This window comes from Hemibagrus wyckioides, linkage group LG09 (genome assembly GCF_019097595.1).
Source record: "Hemibagrus wyckioides isolate EC202008001 linkage group LG09, SWU_Hwy_1.0, whole genome shotgun sequence".
In the NCBI taxonomy this organism is placed as follows: Eukaryota; Metazoa; Chordata; class Actinopteri; order Siluriformes; family Bagridae; genus Hemibagrus; species Hemibagrus wyckioides.
Genome location: NC_080718.1, coordinates 8,836,590 through 8,862,469, shown reverse-complemented (window position 1 = coordinate 8,862,469; position 25,880 = coordinate 8,836,590). Strand labels below are relative to the sequence as shown.

The 25,880-nt window shown below is 41.1% G+C and overlaps 1 protein-coding gene across 6 annotated transcripts in view; it reads right to left on the bottom strand.

Moving 5' to 3' along the window:
- heatr5a (HEAT repeat containing 5a) overlaps positions 1-25,880 on the bottom strand; it is a 60,296-nt gene that overhangs the window by 10,576 nt on the left and 23,840 nt on the right. For 5 of the 6 annotated variants that reach the window (XM_058398729.1, XM_058398730.1, XM_058398732.1 and 2 more), the window contains 16 exons: positions 24,051-24,214; positions 22,274-22,437; positions 21,652-21,757; positions 11,233-11,423; positions 10,378-10,537; positions 9,992-10,181; positions 8,280-8,449; positions 7,121-7,147; positions 6,005-6,149; positions 5,466-5,648; positions 4,969-5,196; positions 4,484-4,662; positions 3,770-3,838; positions 3,492-3,671; positions 2,690-2,882; positions 84-323 (listed from right to left, as the gene is read on the bottom strand). In XM_058398729.1, the coding sequence (XP_058254712.1) occupies positions 84-323; positions 2,690-2,882; positions 3,492-3,671; positions 3,770-3,838; positions 4,484-4,662; positions 4,969-5,196; positions 5,466-5,648; positions 6,005-6,149; positions 7,121-7,147; positions 8,280-8,449; positions 9,992-10,181; positions 10,378-10,537; positions 11,233-11,423; positions 21,652-21,757; positions 22,274-22,437; positions 24,051-24,214 (2,589 nt within the window). The remainder of the gene's footprint in view (positions 1-83; positions 324-2,689; positions 2,883-3,491; positions 3,672-3,769; positions 3,839-4,483; positions 4,663-4,968; positions 5,197-5,465; positions 5,649-6,004; positions 6,150-7,120; positions 7,148-8,279; positions 8,450-9,991; positions 10,182-10,377; positions 10,538-11,232; positions 11,424-21,651; positions 21,758-22,273; positions 22,438-24,050; positions 24,215-25,880) is intronic. The other variant, XM_058398731.1, reaches the window with a different exon arrangement.

Here is a 25,880-nt window from a genome sequence, read left to right as displayed (position 1 = left end):
TAGATGCTACATAAAACATAAAAAACATCCCGTTATGAACAGTGATACAGAATACAGAATATCCATTCTTCGCAATTCCTGACCCAGTATAAGGTGGAGATGCTCCACACTGATGTCCTCTTGGGACTTTGTGCTATCCCGAGTGGAGGAGTGGCCCATGGAGGTAGGGGTGACTGGTCTAGAGAGGTTGGCTGGCCCCTCATCAGCCATGACAAACTCATTGCTGTTGAGCCAGAGCGCTGTGGCATGAAGAATTGGAGCCCAGGAGTTGCAGTAATACTGACGTGCCTGGTCCACTGCTTCTGCTGTGTAGAAGGTGCCACCTGACACGAGAGGAAACACAAACAATGCTGAACTACAATATTTTAATATTTAGAAGCTTTAGGAGTTGTAAGCTGTCGTATTGGCTTGTATATTTATCATGATGTTTCCAAATTCCGCATTACAATACCCTTAACCTATAAAAACTAAATAATATTACACTGATTGAGGTGCAAGGTATCAGGTTACATAATTATTTAATGTTTAAACATGCTATTATGTCATTCATATCATGCTATCAAGTCCAAAGGCTATCATTAATTAGTAGTTTTTCAAAACAAAACACCATTATAGGAGCTATGTTTTTATGTATTTAATATTCAATTTGTATATACATATACAGTTGTGCTCATAAGTTTACATACCCTGACAGAATTTATGATTTCTTGGCTATTTTTCAGATAATATAAATGATAACACAAAAACTTTTCTTTCACTCATGCTTAGTGTTTGGCCGAAGCCATTTATTATCAGTCAACTGTGTTTACTCTTTTTAAATCATAATGACAACAGAAACTACCCAAATGACCCTGATCAAAAGTTTACATACCCCAGTTCTTAATACCGTGTATTGCCCCCTTTAACATCAATGACAGCTTGAAGTCTTTTGTGATGGTTGTGGATGAGGCTCTTTATCTTCTCAGATGGTAAAGCTGCCCATTCTTCTTGACAAAAAGCCTCCAGTTCCTGCATGTTCCTTGGACTGTCTTGCATGAACTGCACATTTGAGCTCTCCCCATAGTGGCTCAATGATATTGAGGTCAGGAGACTGAGATGGCCACTCCAGAACCTTCACTTTATTCTGCTGTAGCCAATGACAGGTCGACTTGGCCTTGTGTTTTGGATCATTGTCATGTTGGAATGTCCAAGTATGTCCCATGCGCAGCTTCCAGGCTGATGAGTGCAAATTTTCCTCCAGTATTTTTTGATAACATACTGCATTCATCTTGCCATCAATTTTGACCAAATTTCCTGTGCCTTTGTAGCTCACACATCCCCAAAACATCAGCGATCCACCTCCGTGTTTCACAGTAGGAATGGTGTACCTTTCATCATAGGCCTTGCTGACTCCTCTCCAAATGTAGCATTTATGGTTGTGGCCAAAAAGTTCAATTTTGGTCTCATCACTCCAAATGCCTTTGTGCCAGAAGGTTTGAGGCTTGTCTCTGTGCTGTTTGGCGTATTGTAAGCGGGATACTTTGTGGCATTTGTGTAGTAATGGCTTTCTTCTGGCAACTCGACCATGCAGCCCATCTTTCTTCAAGTGCCTCCTTATTGTGCATCTTGAAACAGCAACACCACATGTTTTCAGAGAGTCCTGTATTTCACCTGAAGTTATTTGTGGGTTTTTCTTTGCATCCCGAACAATTTTCCTGGCAGTTGTGGCTGAAATTTTAGTTGGTCTACCTAATTTGATCTTCTTTATTAGAGTTTGAACACTGCTGATTAGCATTCTCAATTCCTTGGATATCTTTTTATATCCTTTTCCTGTTTTATACAGTTCAACTACCTTTTCCTGCAGATCCTTTGACAATTCTTTTGCTTTCCCCATGACTCAGAATCCAGAAACGTCAGTGCAGCACTGGATGAAAGATGCAAGGGTCTGTCAGGAGTCCAGAAACTCATTGACATTTTATACACACACACTAATTACAAGCAAACAGATCACAGGTGATCAGTTTCTGTTGTCATTATGATTTAAAAAGAGTAAACACAGTTGTTTGACAATAAATGGCTTCAGCCAACCACTAACCATGAGTGAAAGAAAAGTTTTTGTGTTATCATTCATATTCTCTGAAAAATAGCCAAGAAATCATAAATTCTGCCATGGTATGTAAACTTATGAGCACAACTGTATATCCACTCATGTATATACTACATCTTTACTTTATCTTTTTATACTTATCAGTGTTTCCCTGAGTTCTGTCTCCAGAGCTCTCTACAGAAAAAAAAATATTAATGTGGCTTTGCTAGAAATTGCAATCATTCTTAATATGAACCAGTTTCCCCATATTTTTGTCTGGTATGTACGTATCTTTTACATTTCTATTAATATGTTTTTAGTGTTTTTCAAGGGATTCAATACAACTACAAATTGTGCGCCATTACACAATGACATAGCAGAACTAATAATGATATATATTATGATAATGTTAAATCAGTAATTACCATGGGAGAACAGCTCCTAGAATACCTCTAAGTGAATATTAGTTAACATAACACATAACTCCTTCTCAGTGTTTTCAGTCTCAGGTAAGCCAATTTCTTAACTGTGACAAAGCCTGGTTGTAAAATAATCAAATTAAGCACTTTTCTTTCTTCAGTGACATATGATTTTACCTTTCTCAGTGACATTGTTAATGGTTACCTGTGGAGGGTAGCTGCTTTGCATAACCTGGAGGCAGTGTGAGTAGTGCGTGGTCCTGCAGTGCCGCCAGCCACAGGCAGCTAAGTGTGCCCAGCTCCCCTTGCACCAGTTTTAACAACCCTGCAGCTTCACCTTCATCAGCAGGGTCAGACTGTTCTCTTAGCCTGCTTCTTTCCACTGCCATGATATATACCTGCAATGACAATACAAAGTAAAGCAATTTAAAGATATTACTACTATGCAATTTCCATATCCTTAAACTCATATAAAAATATTGTACATTTGAATTTACATAAAAACATTAAAAATTAAAAATATAAAACTAAAATGTAAACAGACAAACAAATCACAAATTATTAATATTGAGCTTTCCCCTTGTAATGGACTACAAATTGTGCCATTATTGTACTCAGTGGAGTATGTTACTGTTGGCTCAAGGAACAAAAAGTGAAAAAAGAATGTGGAATGTAAACGTCTAAACCCGGCCAAAGGCTGAGATAAATTTGTTTAAAATGTAGTATAAAAACGCAATAAACAATTATTATATGAAATAATTGTGTGCCTTTTTATAGTTTTTATGATGCATGCTTACTTACAGCTTGCCATAGCCCTAATTGTTACACACAGCTGTAAATAAAATCTTGATCTCAGTAAGTGTAAATAAAAAAAATAATATCACTGAAAGATAAATATTCAGAGAATATCCTGGAGTAAATCCATAGGCCTTACAGGGATTGTGTAGAACGGATTGTGCCAAGTGAGAATACTCCAACTTAGGTGCACAGCTAATGCTCTGTCTCACCTCTGCCCAGGCCGTGAGCACAGCTAATGACTCCATGGTTAATGTGCTCTCATTGTAGAGAGGATTAAGCACATCCCTCCCTGCCTGAACTTTGACTAGTGAAGATGCCAATAGCTGGTAAACCCTCCTCAGGTCACGGAGGTCACTCACAACCCCGCTGGCAATCCATGCACTGCACACCTGCATAACAATGAGAATGACGTTAAACCAGAAAAAATATGGATTATACAGAAAATGTGAAGAATAGAATATTTTTCGCTGAATCTGAAAAACCAGACCTGACAGGCTTTGGCAGTGACATCAGGTGGAGCATCTACACAAAAGGCTGGTCTTAGGGCAGCTTCAACCTTCACACAACATTGTTTATATTTTTAAAAATGTACAAAATATAAGATTTAAAAATCCTGACACAGAATATTACCAATACAGATAATTGTGCATTTGTGTGCTGAAACTGCAAACTTAATGCCAAATTTTTATTTAACCATTTTTTATATATAGCCACGTTTCTTACTATAGTCTGTCATGGATAAGTCTTGGCTTAAGTGTTTTTAACTTTTTAATGTAATGTGATTGAAGGCAACAATAAGCCAACATGCTATTTCAAAAGTACTTACATTAATTTCTAACCAACTAAACAGTAAATAAATTAATACATTTGTATTAATAAATCCCATACTTAATTTTCAAGGTCATAACGCATTAAGATTTATTTGGTTCTAAAAGTTAGTTATGGTCACCTGACATATCCTTTTACCAATTTATGCAATACTTGTAGGGAAACACTGTATCTATTAATTACTGCATATCTCTGTATACAAATAAATAGAAGCCTTGAAATAGCTGCCATTATCGAAATATAGAACTAACCATCCCATTCACCAATTCCGTGTAAAAATGGTTAGAATTGCTGGTACACAAACTCGCACATGACCTAGTTCATTGACTATTCTGCTACATCTGAAAGCAAGACATTGGAATAACATCCTTACGTTGGCCTGATACTGTTCCAGAATCACGTGGCCAGGGAACTCAGGTTCTGGGACGCCTGCAAACTTGCGGATGATGAGCAGCAGCATGTGTAAGCCGGCCAGTCGGAGCTGCTCACTATGATCTGTTGCTGCCATAAATGCCATGCGCACCAGTTCAGCCAAGTGGAGAACCAGGAAATCTACAAAACAAATGGTGTAAGAGACAATCATCCTGTCTAAAAGTTTAATTGCAAGTAATTTACAGTAGCCTTTAATTTTCTTAATTAACACCTAAATTCAACAGAACAGTGGTATAAATAATGATATACAATGGCAAAATTTCCACTTAAACTTATTCATCTTAAAACACTACTACTACTCCCAAACTAATACAAATGATTCAGCATCTACAGTGAAACTAATAAAATGTTAACATAAGCGAGGAGTGCAAAAATTGACCAAATGTCCAGGCAGTTGAAGTTACGTCATCTCTTGTGACCTCTGACCTGTGGATTTATGCAAACGTTCTTCTTGTGCCAGTCTCATGTCAAAGTGAGCAGGGTGTCCTCTCTCACACTGCGCTATGATGTGGCACACACATCTGACAGCAAATACACGGCTGGACCAGCGCAAGCTGTTGAAGGGCCCACTGTATGCACACTTTGCATGAAAGAATGATGCGTCATCATAGCTGTCTGCATCCTCTTCCGGATTCATCTCCATTGGTACAGCAACTACAGAGTCCATAACAAGAGCATAGTCTTAGGTCCAATATGTGTAAAATGTATCTGTAAAAACAGATCTGTATTGTCAGTCCATTTTGTGTTCAATACTCATTAATCATGATAAACTTAGCACAATAATTTTCTAACAATTAAAAATGGCTTTGCATTTGCCCTTGTGTGTGGGGGGAGTGGGGGGTTGCTGGCATCGCAACCCTGTTCAAAATAAAGCAGTTACTGAAGAAGAATCAATTTCTAATGTCCATATGACATAAACTTACCTGAACAGGCAGAGGAGATTACATCCTTGTAGAGCTTGAGCCAGTGAGCCAACTGGCTCTCAGCAGCAGAGCTCATCATGTGGATGAGAGTCTCTTCAATGTCTTGGCAGAGTCTGGCATCCCGCTCATGATCTAACAAACTAAACAGTGCTCCTTCTAAACCCACCTCCTTAATGGTCACATCTATGAGGCAAAATCACAAAATGTAGTCAATTGTCCAGTGAGAATTTACAAATTAAAATAAAATGTTTAAAGCAGCAGTTCTCAGAGAGAACCCTTTCACTACAGTTTTATGTGCACACTCCAACTATGCAAATATTAGGCACACTATCTGTGTACAATAACATTTTGGTTATTTAGTACAGTATTTTATACAGCATAGTTGAGTGTATGGTGCACAGAGCACAGTTTAAGCCTAATTACGGTGCACAACACATTTTGCAATTATGTTGTGTATGAGAAGTAACAAACCAGCCAATAAAAGAACAGAACAAACAGTAAATAGCAGGTGTTACAATTGGTGTGTAACGCAGCCTCACCCAATTGTATGTTGTCTCTTCGTGGCAGCTCCTTGACCAGGGCCACAGCATGCTCAGATACCTCCATTGCCTCCCGCTGGGCAAACTGACGCAAACATGCTACCACTGCCCTGCGTAGATACAGGTATGAACTGCACAGGTTCACCTGCATACAAACACATACCCAATCAAATACAGGAATATCTGGCTGGGGGGTTAGGCTGGACTATCAGGAACACAGGGAACGTGCTGAGAACACATGCTGGAATGGATATAATGACAAACAAAGGAGAAAGATTATAAGAGCAGTGCAGTTAGATGACAGATATGTGATAACCAAGATACATTTAATCCTGTAATAATCCTGTAACGAGTCCCTGAAAATCACAATTCTGGACAGAGAGGAGAAAGCCAGAAATGAGACAGAGTAGAGCAAAGGGATGCAGGAGTATTGACAAAGCTTCTTCTAGAGCAAAATAACCTCACTCAAGCTACATTTAATCTTGCAAGTGACAAACTGACCTTTAATTTTCGAGGTACCTCCCATTCCAGATTTAGCCCCCCCCTTCTGCTGTTATAATAACCTTCACTCTTCTAAGAGGGCTTTTCACTAGATTTTCAAAAATGGCTATGGTGATTTGCTTGACTGTTAACACTCATGTCAGGTGAAAAGCTCTGTGCCAGTTTGTATTCCAATTTATCCCAGAATTGTTCAGAGAGTGTTCCCATATACGAGATGCCTAAATGTGCAGCTTGTGGCTTACATTGTCATGCCACAAGTTTATTTATTTATTTAATTGTGCTTTTGTTAAAGGGGTGTATTCCTTTTTGTTATACATGTAGCATTTTATTAGGGTTACTGGTGCAGCTACTTCAGTATGAGAAAAATTGCTTTGCTCACACCTGGCTTTATTTGAGTCTGCAGGAAAAAAGCCCTGGCACTAATCCTGCAGTGAGAGACTGTGAGTGCAATAGTTCATGCTCAAAACCAGAATGCATGTTTAGGGTTAGCCTGCAAAACAGCTGAAAATCAGTGAGAGAGTGAGTGAAAGATAAAAAAAGAGAGAAGAAAAACCATTTAGCAAATAGTGAGGAACTTGAAACTGTAGCCTGGCAGTAAGAGGAGAGGAGACGTACCAAAACAGAATAATCCAACAAGATCCCCTGTATGAGAGAGCAAAGCATAGCACTGTCATAGCAATGAAAGTCATCTCAAGCCAGAATAACTCAACTTTCAAACTCAAGATTCAATCTCAAAAATGAACTAGTTAACCTATTACACTTACCAACTTATGATGAATCTTTTGAATAAGCACAGCATTTCTATCCACTAAATATTGATATAACATCTATTCTATACAAAGACGCATATAAAATCAGTAGTTTATGTGTGTCCCTATAGCTCTATTCAGATTGATGTAGTTTTCCATGGACAGGTGGGGTACTATAAACATTACCAGAGTATCAATTGGAATTTAGTCCTGTCCAAATCTCTCTTGAAAAAACTGCACAATATTTTAGCAACTATGAACTGCCACGAAAAAAAATTAACCCAGGTAATATAGTGTTTATAGAAAAGCCTACACAATCCTGTTAAAATGACAGGTTTTTACATTCAAATTAATTCATGTTTAAAAAATAGAAAAAGCAAAAATTTACAATAACCTGGTTACATGCACAAGTGTGCACACCACTTTTTTAATACTTTGTTAAAGCACCTTTATTACAGCACTGCCTTTTTGGGTAAGACTCTACAAAATTGACATCCTCTGGAAAAAGAGGTGTTTCTTCAGTATCCAGACACTCCAGGAAGCATAATGCTTAAAACAACTTGTCATATAAGCAAAGCAAGTAATGATCAAGCACAACTTACAATCCACAAACACTACATGTGACAAAACAAATCAATCTCTATTAAAACTGCAGTGTATGGTATGCACAGAATTTTTAGTATGAAAACCATACATTATAAATGCACCTAATCATCAAAATTCGTCACGTTAGAATTTCACCATTAAAGCTGAAATGTTGACGTCATAATCTTTAGGGTGTTGTTCATATTGTGACCTTTCCCAACGAGAGAAAGGTGATGACAATATCTTTTTGTGAAATTTCACATCTGGCCAGTAATGTAATATGCTTGTATTCTGATCTAACTTGGACCAATAGGAAATGCCAGAGTCAGTCTAAAATTGTATTTTAGGGAAAGGAGAAAAAAATTATATTCTTCTGAATCTTGTCTTAATCATGACTCTGATTCCCATATGTAAGTGTGTGTGTGTGTGTTTATACTCACACAGAGGCTGGGTACCAGACTGGCCAAGTCGACGTGGCGAGGTGAGAACATATGCAATTGTTGGAAACATGCTATGGCCTGAGCCTGCACCAGGCAGTCTGGATTGTCCTGCATTATCGCACAGGCCAGCAAACATGAGTTCCTCACTGCACACACCCCCACACCCTCACCTGTCCACAACAAATAACACCACGTGCATATGAAGACATATGATGTGACCACTTATAATTTTTTATAGCTAGGTTAAGGTATTCACTGGTGAAACGGTGAGTAAGTGCACTTTTGGTAAATGCAATATTAAGGCTATCCACGTGAGACCATCCATGGCATTAACATATGGGATTGTTTACTTCAGTATTAAACATCTATTAATTAATATTTAAAAAAAAAAAAAACGTGTAAAAACATGCATTTTATTTTTGTATTGTTTAATAATTTCATTCACATAAAATGCTGGTAAAATTATAGGGAAATTTGTTAGTCAAGTATTTCCTGTCATTCTGAACTACTGAATTCTGATCTTCTGAGCACCGATACAAGTTTATTTCCACTTGCCTATAGTATAAATATACAGTGTTAAGAAAAAGTATGTGAATCCTACAGTATAGATTTACCTGCATTTATGCATCAATTTGTCTTAAAATTTGTTTTGATCTTCAACTAAGTTGCAGTAATTAAAAAAAACATGATGTGTTTATATAATACAAAAACAATTATATTTATCTTGTACATACTGAATATTTCATTCATATATTTAGAGTATATGTTGGAAAAAGTATGTGAAATCTTAGGCTAATGATTTCAACAAAAGCTAATTAGAGTTGCAAACGTGCAAACCTGGCATCCAAATAATAAAACGATATTGGAGGTGTGGGTTAGAGCTGCTTCAACTTATAAAAAGCACTAAAACTTTTTGCTATTCACAAGAAGCATCTTCTAATGTTAACCATGCTTTACAAAAAAGAGCTCTCGGAAGACCTATGATCAAGAGTTATTGCGCAGTGTAAGGTTGGAAATGGTTACAAAGTTATCTCTAAGAAGTCCATAATTTTTCAAAATGGCCAAAGAATTTGTTATGCAGCTAGATGATTTCATTTTTTGGTGATATTTGGTAGGCCATTCCAGACTGAGCAGCAGTATTTAATGAAAAATTCTTTTATTATTATTCCTCACCTTTGTGAGTACATCATTTTGGCTGCTCTAATTCCTTTTTCCAAGATGTACTTGTCTTCATTGTATGGTTCCTGACTAGCAGACCTGAAGGCAGATTCTTTTGCCAAGGATAACTTACATTGTCAAAGATGATGTTATATAAAATGAACCAACACTTTCTTACCAATCAGATTCAAGAACTCAGCAGTGCAGTGTGCTAGACATAATTTAGAAATCACCCAACCTTCAAATATGTCCTGGCTCTTATAATAAAAAAAACAAGTTGCTTCACCTTAATATGCCTTGTTAGTTGTGCAGAAATATTTTTTAAAATGAATTTTTAATTTGAATTATTAATATGCAAAATGGTTGTTTGAAACTGAAAAATATTTGATTGCATTAACAAGTTAATTTCCTGTTGTCCTGCACTATATTTCAATCAAATGGTATGCACCTAAATGGTTATATTTAAATGAGACCACACATTATGCATGTCAGTAAATTGAGAGAAACAAAGAGTCATGGGTTGACAAGGTTTCAGTTGACAAGGGTGTCTGTACCTTGTATGTCAGGACCCAGTGATGTGATGAGCGCACTGAGGTAGCGCCCCAGACTCTGCTGCACCTCCACATGAGTGTGGGGTGTGGTCAGAAGCAGATGCAAAATAAGAGTCAAGCTGGCTTCCATGTGACTGTGGTACAGAGGTCCAGCCTGATCCACCACCATGGCCAAAGAATGGAGAGCGCACGTCTGACACACACATTGTACATAATTAAAGTGCCAACGCCTCCAATAATGAATATTTTATCACACATGACAGTCATTGAACTTTGAATTAGTAAAAATATTGGACTATAATATGCAAAAGGATTTCATAAAAGAAAAACACTAATAAATATTCTTTTAGATAAATAAATATTAGACTAAATATGGTGGTCTGTCTCACCTGGACCTCTGGTGAGCTGCTGTCCTGTGAGAGTGTGAAAAGAACCCCCACACAAGCACTGAGGTGTTTGGGTGAACTAATGGCCCCCTGGTAGCGATAGAGTGCCCCCAGCAGCAGGGCATGTCCGGTCCGCAAGACAGCCTCCCTTACTGACTTCAACCTACAGAAATAAACATATCACCTTTATGTGCCTTCTTTACTGGTTCAGAAATCTGGAGCCTTAGACGATTTGGGATGCCATTATGAAGTCATTCAAAACCCTTGTTTTTGACCATTTTAATGGTCTTGTTCATTGAATGATTCTTGGTTATTATTGGTTTGTTTGTGTGTCTTGGCAGGAAAGTGCTAGCCGAACTAACCAAGTAAAATCTGGATCATAAAAACTGTGCAACAGACAAAATGTGTTATAAGAGTATCATAGTACACACATCTCTCTGCAAAAGAGATCATGGAGACATATTAATTATTCACTATCTAAAATAATCATATTGCTCATGCCTAGTTGTATGTAACATTTACAAAATTTATGCCTGTATAACTGGAGCAACTCACAGAAGCATAGAAGTGTCTCTATCAAGAGCAAGTACAAATAAGTCAGTGTCTAAGAAGACAATCATAAGAAAACTGATACAAAACACACAAGTCAAGGGATCCCTTATTTATTGTTTGAATTTGTGCTGATTTAAGTGGTTGGTGAAGAAAGAGATGATAGAAGATAGAACAGAGAAATGTGTTGATGTATGTCTTCCTTGAATCTTGAGAGATAGTGAGAGATTGTACTAGAAGTTTGAAAAACATGATACAGAGTGGGTTTAAGAAATATAACAAGATACGGATGATTCCAACAACACTTACTTATCAAAGCTCATCAAGCTGAGGGAGACTGTTACATTGTGGTCACCAACAACCTGTGCAAATCGGCCTAAACCCTCAGCAGCCACACAGCGCAGTAGAAGGTTCGAGCTCTCCAGTGCTCCCAATAGGAGAGTGAGAGCTGGCTTCTGCACCTTCTCTGGACCAAGTGATACATTAGCCAATGCCAAACACTGGAGAAAGAGACAAACAGAGTTTACATACATTAGGAGTGTAAAAGCAGGCAAACATCTAACTTCCAACAAATATACTTTTATAATGTGTTAGCATATGCTAAAATATGATTAAATGGGTGGCAGTTGTAATGTCAACACAATTTACAACCTAATTCTGAGCTACAAGCATATCTACTGTGTATATAAAACATATACACACTCTTGGAGAAAAAAAATAACTAAAAACTAAAAATAAATATCAAGTGTAATAGAGTAATAGATAAGAGTTAAATCTAAAGGTAGGGGTCAACTTCCATTTAAAACAACTGGATCTGATCAAGAACCTATATGTCACGTCACATGAGGAGGCTGAACGCCAGAAAGAGCCCTCTCCCGAATTCTAATCACGCACTTCCGGTTCCCACACACATAAAAGAGACATGCTCACTTCATTCAACATGAAGTATCAATCATGTGTGTTCATACCAAGTCTTGCTCTTCATTCTTATCTGTGGATACTGTGTTTGACCTAGTTTTGTGACCTCGTTCTTGTGATTTTTGCCTAGCGATTTGGATTTGTCTCTGCTTCTCTGATTTCCTGGTTTGCTTCATTTTTTGACCACATTTTTGCCTGCTGTGATTGTTCAATAAATCTGCTTATGGATTCCAACACTTCCGCCTCCGGTGCCTCCGATACTTCAGCGCCTACGAGTCCAGCGGATTTACAAGCCATCATTATTAGTCAAGGCGTGATTATCTGTTCTTATCAGGAGCAAGTCGCAGTGCTTCAGAATGCTAATCATCAGCCTCAGTCTGCAGCTCTCACAGCTTCCACAGCTCCAGCAATTCCCACCCCGACATCACGCGAAGCACCATGCAAGGTGCTACCGGAGAAATTGGACGGTTCTGCCGAACGCTGTTGTGGCTTCCTTCGGCAGTGTGATAACTACTTCGTGCATCAGCAGGATCTCTACGGTCATTCTCTCTTTGCTTACTGGAAAGGCACTCGAATGGGCTTCCGCCATATGGGATAGCGACCCACAAGTGAAAACCTCAGCTAATTACTTTGCTAGTCTGCTGTGTGAGGTATTTGAATACCCAGAGGGTGGGAAGGACATTTTGGTTCAGCTCTTGGAACTGCGTCAAGGTAATCAGTCAGCTGAAGATTACGCTTTTAAGTTCCGCACCCAGTGCAATCTGGGTGGAATGAAACATCTCTGCTAGCGGTGTTCAGGGAAGGCCTACACCCCGCATTATAAACTGACATGGTATGCAGGGACGACAACATGACCCTCTCTCAGTTCATTACCACAGCGATTCGTCTGGATAATCCGAGACGCCAACACCAGCATAACCTACGCGCTCACTTTCAACCAAGTCACCACTTCAATGCCCCTGACCCACGAGAGAGTAGCGGTGAGCCCAAGCAACTAGGCCATACCTGCGTATCTGAAGCAGAGCGCCAGCGGTGTATTCAACAACGACTCTGCTACTACTGCACACAACCCAGCCACCAGGTGTACCGATGCCCCAAACATCCTTCCAAACCCCAGGTTAGCACAAGTAGTCTTATGTTCAGCGTGACTCTACCTGCTATGATATGCCATGTTCCTGATACTGTGCCTGTCTCAGCGCTCATAGATTCCAGGACAGCCGTCAACCTCATCGACCAAGATCTTGTTGAGAACTTAAGTCTCCCACCATACTCTGCACTCCACCGCTACAAGTGACGGCCGTCAATGATCAACCTATAGGAGGAGGATATCTCACTCGTTACAAACTCACCTTCTACCTCATTCTAGTTACAGACCAAGATGGCGGCGCATGCACAATGCATGGCTCAGCGTCTCACCAGTTTTTGCATTTTGGCAGTTATTTTTTTATTCCTTGCCAATTTGTTCACTCAGAACAGCTTTGCTTTAACATCCTACAGCAGGCAAGAACCTTTTGACATTGGATTACGCCATTCTGTTACTTCTATCGCCGATCTCCGACTCATCCCAGAGATCTCCAGAACACCGGAGGCTACTCGCTCTGCCCGGCTGGGTGGAAGTGCTCGCAGGCAGCGTCGAGACCATAAACAAAGGCGGGGGGAGTGTGGCGGGCTAAGGACTAAGCTAAAGCTTACGCCGCATCGGCTCTCTTTACCCAGCATTTTCCTCGGTAATGTTCGGTCACTGGGCAACAAAATGGACAAGCTACGACTGCACATCTTCAGCAATAAGAGGATTATGGACTCAAACATCATGATTTTCACAGAAACATGGTTGAATAGTGGCATTCTAGATAGCGATATTGAGCTAGCCGAACACTATGTTTTCCGGGCAAACAGGACGGCAGAGGACACCAGTAAGACCAGAGGTGGAGGGCTGTGCATTTATATAAACAAAGCTTGGTGTACAGACTCTGTTATCACTAGGAGACACTGCTCACCTAACCTGGAATTTATTATGGTTAAGTGTAGACCCTTTTATCTGCCCAGAGAATTCACATCAACCATTGTTACTGCTGTGTACATTCCACCAGATGCTAATGCCAAGCTTGCAATGAAAGAACTACATGCAGCCATTAGCACACAACAGTCAAGTCATCCAGATGCTGCTTTTATTGTTGTGGGTGACTTTAACCACTCCAGCTTAAAAACAGTGCTCCCTAGATTTCACCAGCACGCTTCCTTCCACACCAGAAGAAATAAAACCTTGAACCATGTTTATTCCAACATACCCGGAGCTTACAAGGCTACCCCCCTCCCCCACCTGGGACAATCGGATCACCTCTCTTTGTTCCTCTACCCCGCATACTTATCACTCATCCAATGTTTGGGGCCAACAGTAAAGACAATCAAAGTGTGGCCAGTGGGGGCAGACACTGAACTTTAGGACCAGTTTCAACACATCGACTGGAGCATGTTTGTCACTCAGGCGACCTGTGGTTCCCACTTAGATATTGAAGGTTACGATTCCTCTATACTGGATTACATTAACACCACGACAGACAGTGTCACCACCCAGAAACAGATCACCATGTACCCAAATCTGAAGCCTTGGATGAACAAAGAGGTTCGCCTCTTACTGAAGGCCTGCAACACTGCCTTTAGATCTGGTGATGCACAGGCCTACAGTACAGCCAGGGCCAATTTGAAGCGGGGCATTAAGATGGCCAAGTACTGCTACAAGCTGAGTACTGAAGAACACTTCTCCAACTCCAATCCCCAGCAGATGTGGCAGGGCATTCAGGCCATTAGCAACTACAGGCCCATCAACCCTTCACCCCTGTCTACTGATATCTCCTTTCACAATGAGCTAAACAACTTCTATGCTCGCTTTGAAAGGGATAATCTGGAGCCAGCAATCAAAATCGAGCTCCCGGCAGACTTCCAGCCACTCACACTCTCCACTAATGATGTCAGTGCAGTACTAAGCAGGATCAATGCACAGAAAGCGGCAGGGCCTGACGGTATCCCAGAGCGCGTCCTCAGAGCATGTGCTGGGGAGCTGGCGGGGGTCCTAACGGACTTATTCAATCTGTCTCTAGCCCAAGCTATTGTGCCCACCTGCCTTAAGACCACCTCCATTGTGCCTGTACCAAAAAACTCCACTGCATCCTGCCTTAATGACTACCGCCCAGTAGCGCTCACCCCCATCATCACTAAGTGTTTTTGAGCAGCTGGTCCTGGCACACCTCAAAACCTGTCTTCCTGCCACCTTGACCCTCATCAATTTGCTTGTTTCCACATTCCACTACACAGTTTCCACAGCGCTGCCCTCAGTCCTCTCTCACATGGACAATAAAGACACCTATGCCAGAATGCTTTTCCTGGACTTTAGTTCAGCGTTTAACACTGTCATCCCTTCCAAGTTATTCACCAAACTTGGAGACCTGGGCATCAACGCATCACTATGCAACTGGCTCCTGGACTTTCTAACCAACAGGCCCCAGCATGTTCGGATAGATCGCCAATGCTCTTCCACCCTCATCCTTGGCACCAGAGTACCACAAGGCTGTGTGCTGAGTCCCTTCCTCTACCCTCTCTTCACCTATGACTGCAAGCCTGTACATAGTTCCAACACAATTATCAAGTTTACAGATGACACCACGGTGATTGGACTCAAAGACAACAATGAGTCAGCTTATAGAGAGGAGGTAGACCGTCTAGCTGAGTGGTGCGCTGGCAACAACCTGCTGCTCAACACTACGAAGACCAAGGAGCTCATAGTGGACTTCAGGAAGGAGAAAGGTGACACACACACCCATTCATATCAATGGAGAGGTGGTGGACCGTGTCACTAGCTTCAAATTCCTGGGTATCCACATCTCCGAGGATCTCTCCTGGACTACCAACAGCTCCAGTCTGGTCAAGAAGGCTCACCAGCGCCTCTTCTTCCTGAGGGCTCTGAGGAAGAACCATCTCTCTTCAGACATCCTGGTGAACTTCTACCGTTGCACCATCGAGAGCATCCTGACCGGCTGTATCACTGTCTTGTATGGGAACTGCACTGTGTCAGCCTGGAAAGCGCTGCAGAGGGTGGTGAAAACTGCACAACGCATCGTAGGAGTTCCACTTCCTAAGATCGAGAACATTTACAGGAAGCGTTGTCTCAGCAGAGCACGTAAAATCATTAAGGACTTTTATCACCCTGTCAATAGACTCTTTGTCCTCCTGCCTTCTGGGAAGCGCTACAGGAGCCTCCAGACCAAGACCAACAGGTTTAGGAACAGCTTTTTCCCCACAGGTGTTTCTTTGCTGAACTCTGCCTCCACCCGATCACACACACATTGACTGAACACATTATTATCAGTGTATATAACCTTTTTCTGTATATAACCCTTTCTGTGTACATTTTACATATGTGTACAGTTTACATATGCAAATTATTTATCATAGTATACAACATCTTCCTCATTGCATACATCTAAATCATTGCACTCATTGTACATAACTCCTTCTCTGTATACTGTTTACATATTTAATTATTATCATGGTATACAATACCTTCTTTATTGCACCACCTATAATCATTTGCTCATTTGCACTCATTGCATTTACCTCTCTCTGTATACTGTTTAGATACTGTTATATATGCAAATTATTTATATATTTTTATATATTGTTTATATATGCAAATTATTTATTGCTTATATACTTATTATATATGCTAATTATTTGCACTGCGAAAATGCACTTCTGGTTAGATGCTGAACTGTATTTCGTTGCCTTGTACCCACATGTGCAGTGACAATAAAGTTGAATCTAATCTAATCTAATCTAATCTAATCTAATCTAATCTAATCTAATCTAATCTAATCTAATCTAATATCTTCTTCCACCAACCCTTCTTGGGCCATCTTGGGCCTTCCATGGCTACAGCGTCATGACCCTGTGATCTCATGGAGGGAAGGAGAACTCAAGAGCTGGTCTCCTCAGTGCATCCAAACCTGCTTTCACAGTTCCATGCCACGACCATGCCTACAACCTCCATCGAAAGTCCCACAACCATTGAAACCACTTCTCTGCCCAGGGAATACAAAGACTTGAGGGAGGTGTTCAGCAAAGAGAGAGCCACCCATCTTCCACCTCATCGCCCCTAGGACTGTGCTATCGACCTTTTACCCAACGCTATGCCACTCAAGAGCCGGATCTACCCGTTATCCCTACCAGAGACCCAGGCCATGGAGGAATATGTAGAGGAAGCTCTCGCTGCAGGTTACATCCGTCCCTCCACCTCACCAGCAGCAGCGGGCTTCTTCTTTGTTGAAAAGAAAGATGGCAGCCTCCGCCCATGCATCAATTACAGGGGCCTTAACACAATTACTTTTCGTTATCCATATCCCATTACAACCTGATCAGGATCAAGGAGGGGGACGAATGGAAAATGGCCTTTCACACCAGTAATGGACACTACGAGTAGCTTGTCATGCCATACGGACTAACTAATGCCCCGGCAGTTTTCCAGTCCCTCATTAACGAGATCTTTCATGATGTGCTCAATTGCTATGTTATTGCTTATATCGACTACATATTGATTTACTCAGATTCCCTTGAAACCCACATCCAACACGTCCGTGATGTGCTACAGCTCCTACTGCAGAAACGCCTCTTCCTAAAGCTGGAGAAATGTGAATTTCACCGACGTACCATGACTTTCCTGGGGTATGTTCTGTCCTCCACAGGGGTGGAGATGGATCTAGCCAAGGTCAAAGCAGTCACGGAGTGGCCCGAACCAGCCATTATCAAGGAATTACAACGCTTTCTGGAGTTCGCCAACTTCTACAGACAGTTCATCAGGAACTACAGCAAAATAGCCAGTCCCCTAACATCACTTCTTAAGAACAAACCCAAGAAACTTAGTTGGACTGACTCTGTCCGAGAAGCATTCAATAAACTGAAAAACAGCTTCACCACAGCCCCTGTTCTTCGTCATCCTGACCCTGACCTCCCATTTGTGCTGGAGGTCGACGCTTCAAGCTGTGGTATCGGGCCGGTGCTCTCTCAATGTCACAGGACCCCTGGTAAGCTACACCCCTGTGCCTTTTACTCAAGGAAGCTGACCACGGCAGAGACAAACTATGATGTGGGTAACAGAGAATTATTAGCTATGAAGGAGTCTCTTGAGGAATGGCGTCACTGGTTAGAGGGAGATCGTCACCCTTTCCTGATCCTCACTGATCACCGCAACCTAGAATATCTTCGGGGGGCAAAACGACTGAATCCTGGCCAAGCAAGATGGGCTATGTTCTTCTCCAGGTTCTAGTTCACAGTTACCTACTGTCCAGGTTCTAAGAACAGCAAAGCAGGCGCTCTCTCAAGACAACAAGTAGCCAAAAACATCATTACTCACCCAGAACCAATTCTTCCATCCACAGTTATCCTGGCACCAATACAGTGGAACCTGGTAGAGGAGATCCAACACCCCCATGTAAAAGACCCTCCTCCAGCCTCGTGTCCTCCTTCCAAGCTTTATGTCCCGTTGTCATACAGTGTTATACAGTGGACTCACAAATCCCCCAGTTCGGGTCACCCAGGTATTCAGCGTAAAGCACAATTGGTGGGACAAAGATTCTGGTGGCCATCTAGCTTCCAAGACATCAAAGAATACATTGAGTGCTGTGACACGTGCGCTCAAGTTCGCACCAGCCGACAGTTACCGGAGGGACTGCTGCAACCCCTAGCCATTGGCCGACCTCCCGGAGTCAAGGGGCTTTACCACTATCCCTGTTATCATTGACCGATTCTCCAAGGCGTGTAAACCGATTCCCCTCAAGGGTCTTCCCACAGCAATGGAAACTGCCATGGCAATATTTGATTATGTCTTCCAGGACTTTGGGCTACCGGAGGATATTGTGTCTGACTGGGGAACGCAATTCACTTCTCAAGTATGGCGAGCCTTCTGCAGCAGACTGGGAATTAATGTGAGCCTCACATCCAGTTACCACCCCCAATGTAATGGACACGTAGAAAGGCTTAATCAGGAAATAGGCAGATTCCTGGGAACGAGCACATGTTCATCTTCAAAGGACAGTCCAGAGACAGAGCGCCCAGGCCAACCGACACAAATACCAACACCCCATGTACAGGGTAGGACAGCTGGTTTGGCTTTCCACAAAGAACTTGAAACTACGTCTCCCCTGCCATAAGCTTAGCCCAAGATTCATCGGTCCTTTCAAAATTACACGTCAGGTAAATCCCGCCACCTACCACCTTCAGCTCCCTTCCACTTACCACATTTCACCCTCGTTTCATGCTTCGCTTCTTAAAACTTATCACGGAAAACGCCCAGACTCCTCTTTGGTCCTCGAACCTCCTCCCCTACTGGACATTGATGGGGCACCCACATAAAAGGTGAATGCTCTCTTGAACTCACGCAGAGTCAGGAATTGGCTACAGTACTTGGTGGACTGGGAGGGTTACGGCCCAGAGGAGCGCTCTTGGGTTGATGCCTCAGACGTTCTGGACCCCTCACTGATAGAGGAGTTCCATCACACCCATCCTGATAAGCCCGCTCCCCGTCCGAGAGGTCGGCCATGTCGTCAAACACTGGGAGGTATTCCTAGAGGGGGAGGCTCCGTCACATCACACAGAGAGGCTGAATGCCAGAGAGAGGCCTCTCCCGAATGCTAATCACACACTTCCAGTTCCCACACACATAAAAGAGACATGCTCACTTCATTCAACGTGAAGTATCGATCACTTGTGTTCATACCAAGCCTGACATCGTTCTTGTGATTTTTGCCTAGAGATTTGGATTTGTCTCCGCTTCACTGATTTCCTGATTTGACCAGTTTTGCTTCGTTTTTTTGACCACGTTTTTGCCTGCTGTGATTGTTCAATAAATCTGCTTATGGATTCCAACACTTCCGCCTTCCTTACACTATGCTAAAGTTTGAAATTGAGGGAAGAATAACACTCATAATGGTAGACATTGTAGCCACCTACACAAGTGTAAGTCCAAGTTATGTTTCAAGGGGGTAGTAATTAGTGACAATGTGCAAACTCTAGTATTGGAGGTTCAGGATAGGAACCTCAAAAAGATGAGTTGTTAATAGAAATGTAAAAACATGTTATGGTCTCAACACTGATGTAGGCCTGGTTGAAGCAGCCAGTCCTGTTAGAGTACAGGTCCACACTAATGATCTCCTACCATGCAGATCTTAATATCCTTTGAATCCCAAAGCAGAGTCTGGTATTTGGAAAATTTCTGAAGGCCTAGTACTAACTGAAACAGAGAGCTACTGTAATACCCATATCTTGCCTCTGATTAATGCAAATAAATAAAATGGCACTTAGAACATAATCTACATGCAGTTATTGGCACAGTAGCAGATTAGTCTAGCAGAGGTTCTTAATCTACAGATGCTGTTGACTAATGTTCCTCCAGATATCAAATACTTCACAGTGATGAACCTCTGATCTGCTGTTTTTTAGCATACCACTAGCAGAAGAAATTAGACACATGTTGACCTTTACTAATACTGACAAACAGTATATTTACACCAGAATGTCACAAGGCTTTGAGCTCTCACCCAATGTATTTAATCAGATGCTTAAGGCAGATCTTGAAGACCCATCATTGCATAGTTTAGTCTTGCAATATAAGGATGATACATTGACTCATTTTTCTCTAGACCAATGCCATCAGGATTCAATTGACTAAATTAGCTCAAGGAGGTCTCATAAGGCCTCCAAAAGTAAGTTGCAGACCAAGTCTTACACATAAGACCAATCCATATTTGTTTGATGCAAAAGCAGTACTTATCTCCCTAAGCATATCATATCCATAGTCATGCATGGTAGGAGCAGTATCATGCTATGGGGCTTCTTCTCTTCAGATGGGACTAGGGCTTTAGCCAAAATAAGGAAAGTATGGATAGCTCTAAATATCAATCTATTTTGGCATAAAAGATGCATGCCCCTATACATTTTCACCTTCCAGCACAATAACAAACAAATCCTATCAAAAACCTTCGGAATGATTTGAAGAGGGCTGTGCACAGGAGAGTCTCTTGCAATTGGATAAACTGTTGCCAATTTTTGCAAGTAAAATTTTAGTAAGAGTAAAAAAAAAGGTCAATCAAAATACCAAGTTGGTAGCCACAAAGACTAAATGTGATATTACAAGTAAAGGAAATGTGCTCACTTCCGTAAGAAGCTTTTAAAGACGTGTCCCTAAAACATTTCCACTGTATTTCACAGGTAGGAAAAGATCTGATATGATTTTGGTCATTTCACAAAATCCATTTTACCAGAAGCATGTAGAATTTTTTATCCACTGTATGAGAGGCTTAACATGCAATTCATTCATAACCTATCATATGTGGATTAAAAATCATACTCAAGTTGTAGGTATTTACATCATTTAGAGCATTAATACACTAAGCCAAATATATATGGACATGTATTCAAAAAAGTGTGGCATGATTATGGAGTTTGCTCCCCATTTGCTGCTATAACACCCTATACTCTTCTGGCAAGGCTTTGCTCATAATTTTGGGATGCTGCTGTGAAGGTTTGTACTTTCATCTTTGCAGCAGAAGTTTGGGGAAACCCCACATACTTTTGTCCACATATTGTATGTAATGAGTGAAAGTTAATCATATACTGATGATATTACATAGACATTGTTTCACACTAAGAAACAATTCAGAAACTGAGCAAATGGAACTGTGTATTGTACATTATTATGTCACTCATGTCTAACATGGTGAGTGAAAAAGAGTGTGAAATTAAGTACACTGGTTGCCAGCTTACCTTCAGACTGCTGCAAAAAGCAGCTGTTACATGTATTTGGACCATCTTTTGCCGAGTGCCCTTCAGCTGCCTCAAACACTCACAGAACTGCTCCAGGACCTGAACCCTGGAAGTGGAGATTGATAAGTGCTATAGGAGCAAAGCTATCTCACACACTAGCAAATCTAATCCCAGCCCGAAGCAACATGGAGAAACCCGCATTGCAATTGGAAACTGGGTGTCAGTGATCAGGTTCCTGTAATTAAAGAAAATGTTTGTTTTTAAACCTATATTTGTTTATTTTATTTTTTATTTTACTTATTTTATTAAACTGCAATGTCTTTCAACAATAACATTCAGGAAAATGGAGGTTATCCAGTCTAGTAAAGTAACCACCATTTGCAGCAGTTTCTAAAAGAAGCAGATGAATCTACTAAAATACTTGAATAACTTTAATTAGCTAAATTTAGCTTGCCTCAGGGGCCTATTAAACCAGTTTAATGCAGATTCTCTCCCTTCATTTCAGTGTAAACTCTGGGTAATAAACCAGAGCTGCATCACAAGATCAAAGATGCTAAGTAGGACATGCAACCACAGATAAAAGAAAAAATTATTTTCAGGAACTTGGAATTATGGTTTTCACCTCTGATGGATTGGCAAATGGAGAAAAATTACTCCAAACAGCTGGACTGAATTAATGGTGAGAGCATCAGCTGGGGGAAGGGGTGTGGGTGCCTCCTGAGATTTCTCACATATGGTGAAAGGATCGTACTCTAATGTTCCTCCTCCCATCCTGCCTCCAGGTAGCTGTGGAAAGACAACATAAAATTGCAACTAGGTGTATATGAAATTCACAGAAGGATAACTATAAACAGTCTTTAGAACATCATCAAGTATAAAAATTATTAAAACTTAACAGGTTAAGAGGTTGCCCTTTGTCTTCAGTAGTTTGTGAATCAATGAATCTATTATGTTTCTATTTTTTTTTCAACTTAAAAGACTACAGTTCAGTCTTCAGTCTTCTTTTTTCCTAATAGTTCAAAAAATCAAGGCTAATGAATTATCAGATCATATTTCCCCTAAACCTTATTACTGACAGTCATCCCAAAGCAAAATCAACCACTATAAGAGGGAAATGTGCATCTTTCCTTTCCCCTTGTGAATTGTCTTTTCTGCCTGGCAGATTTTGTATGTGTTTGATCTAAAACGGCTCTAAGCGTAGTAAAGGATCAAACCTTGGAAATGCAATTGGGAGGCCAGTGTTGATAGTACCTTAGAAACAACAGAAAATCTTCAGTTCATCAGTAATATCAGGCCCAAAGTGTTCCGAGGAAACATTAACCACAACATTACACCAACTCTATCAGGCTGGATTGTTGAAACCAGGCAGATTGGGTCCATGGATTCATGCTACCACTGTCAAATTCTGACCCTACCATCTGTGTGCCTCGAGCAGAAATCGAGATTCTACAGACCAGTCTTCAACTGTCTTGTTATAGTGAGCATTTACCCACCGCAGCCTCAGCTTTCTGATCATGCTGACAGACGTGGAACCTGATATTCAAAACAGGGTCTCCAAAATCATTGATGACATTTTCCCCCCCATTCTGATGGTGAACATTACCCAAAGCTGCTGTTTCTGCATGATATTACTGCTACCACACTTTTGGGTGATTAGATAATCGCAAAATTAAGGGAAAACTTAAATCACACAATGAAATAATAAATCTACATTGTGAAAAATATACATTGTGTAATTTGGTGAGATAAAAAATGATATGACAATGGTCAATGGAAACCTCACATGCAAATCAGTGGATTTAGTTCTTGTCACCTACTGCCTTTTTCCTCACCAGAGGAGTGGCTTTGTTGGGCCTGGTTGGTGCTTCACACTGTGCTTTACAGACGTAAAAAAAAAAAAAAACGTCATGAGGATGATGCATTCTTCAGATGAGCTTTTCTCCTTTTCTCATTCTGGTATTCAAAGTTGCTTTTTGTCTCACCTATTCACAGAAAGTTGGTCCAGAACAGTACTTTTTAAAATATTTTGGCAAACACTGGCATTCCCATTTTGGAGACTTACTAATGCTTTTTCATCTTCGTACACCCACCTAAGTGTGGAACAGCAGAGCAGCCAATTATTCAATTTCCTTAAATTCTTTAAAAAAACGGGGCCCCACATTATCAAAGTGAATAGAATTTTTTTTTACCATCTTAAAACTGTAATTTGAGCTCATATTCAAAATTTAATTGCAATTCCAATATTTTTGCCAGACCCCCACACACAAAATACATACAGTCGAAGTTTCATGCTTTGTGAAGGTGTATTCCTGAACTGGGTTTGTAAAACACTACTCTAAATCTCTGAAGATGAATAATAATTATTATGCTTGGATAATGATAATTGGGTAGAGGCTGACCTGCCCCTCGATGTAGTGCTGGTCCATGTCATGTAGACCTGGCCCCAGCAAAGAAAGGTCCGGGCTATGGCATAGCGGCCACAGCAGGTTGACCTCAGCACATGATGTGGTCACCGGATCTGTGAGATCTTTCACCAGTTGTTTCAACACAGTGTCAAAACTCTCTGTTCCAAATAAACCCAACAATTGACAATTACCACCAGAGATATAAAAACATCAGTCTGAAAAAGTAACAAAAATAAACTGTTTTGGAACCTTGAAGCCCTGATCACAGCTCCTTATCACAGTCACAGCTTATTTATTACATATTTACATTTACATTTCTGGCATTTGGCAGACGCTCTTATCTAGAGTGACATACAAAAGTGCTTTAAGTCACTATCATTGAAAACATTAACACTGGTTCAATAGGTCACAGACTTAGGATACCATTCGCCTTTTTTTTTAAAACCATAAACAGTGAAAGGTAAGAGCTAGTTTAAATGCCTCAGGAAAAGGTAGGTCTTAAGATGTCGTTTGAAGACAGTCAGAGACTCTGCTGTGCGGACATCTAGGGGAAGTTCATTCCACCACTTCGTTGCCAGAACAGAGAAGAGTCTAGATGAATACCTACCTTTTACCCTGAGAGATGGTGGGACCAGTCGTGCAGTGCTAGTGGATCGGAGGGAGCGAGGAGTGCAAGGAGTAATAAGATCTTTGAGGTAAGATGGTGCTGGTCCATTCTTGGCTTTGTAGGCAAGCATCAGTGTTTTGAATCTGATGCGTGCAGCTACCGGAAGCCAGTGGAGGGAACGCAGCAGTGGGGTGGTGTGGGAGAACTTAGGCAGGTTGAATACAAGCCGTGCAGCTGCATGCTACATATTTTTGATGAAATGGACATCTTAATGAAAAGCTTGTCTTACAATAGAAACTAGCTTATATTTATTGTTGTTATTGTGTTTGCATAGACGAGACAGCTACATTTTGTTGTTCATTAACAGATAGGGGAAGAAATAATTTTGAAAATATACACTATATTGCCAAAAGTATTTGCTCACCCATCCAAATAATCAGAATCAGAATCAGATTCCAATCACTTCCATGGCCACAGCTGTATAAAACCAAGCACCTAGGCATGCAGACTGTTTTTACAAACATTTGTGAAAGAATGGGTCGCTCTCAGGAGCTCAGTGAATTCCAGCGTGGAACTGTGATAGGATGCCACCTGTGCAACAAATCCAGTCGTGAAATTTCCTCGCTCCTAAATATTCCACAGTCAACTGTCAGCTGTATTATAAGAACGTTGAAGTGTTTGGGAACGACAGCAACTCAGCCACGAAGTGGTAGGCCACGTAAACTGACGGAGTGGGGTCACCGGATGCTGAGGCACATAGTGCGAAGAGGTCGCCAACTTTCTGCAGAGTCAATCGCTACAGACCTCCAAACTTCATGTGGCCTTCAGATTAGCTCAAGAACAGTGCGCAGAGAGCTTCATGGAATGGGTTTCCATGGCCGAGCAGCTGCATCCAAGCCATACATCACCAAGTGCAATGCAAAGCGTCGGATGCAGTGGTGTAAAGCACGCCGCCACTGGACTCTAGAGCAGTGGAGACGCGTTCTCTGGAGTGACGAATCGTGCTTCTCCATCTGGCAATCTGATGGACGAGTCTGGGTTTGGTGGTTGCGAGGACTTGTCTGACTGTATTGTGCCAAGTGTAAAGTTTGGTGGAGGGGGGATTATGGTGTGGGGTTGTTTTTCAGGAGCTGGGCTTGGCCCCTTAGTTCCAGTGAAAGGAACTCTGAATGCTTCAGCATACCAAGACATTTTGGACAATTCCATGCTCCCAACTT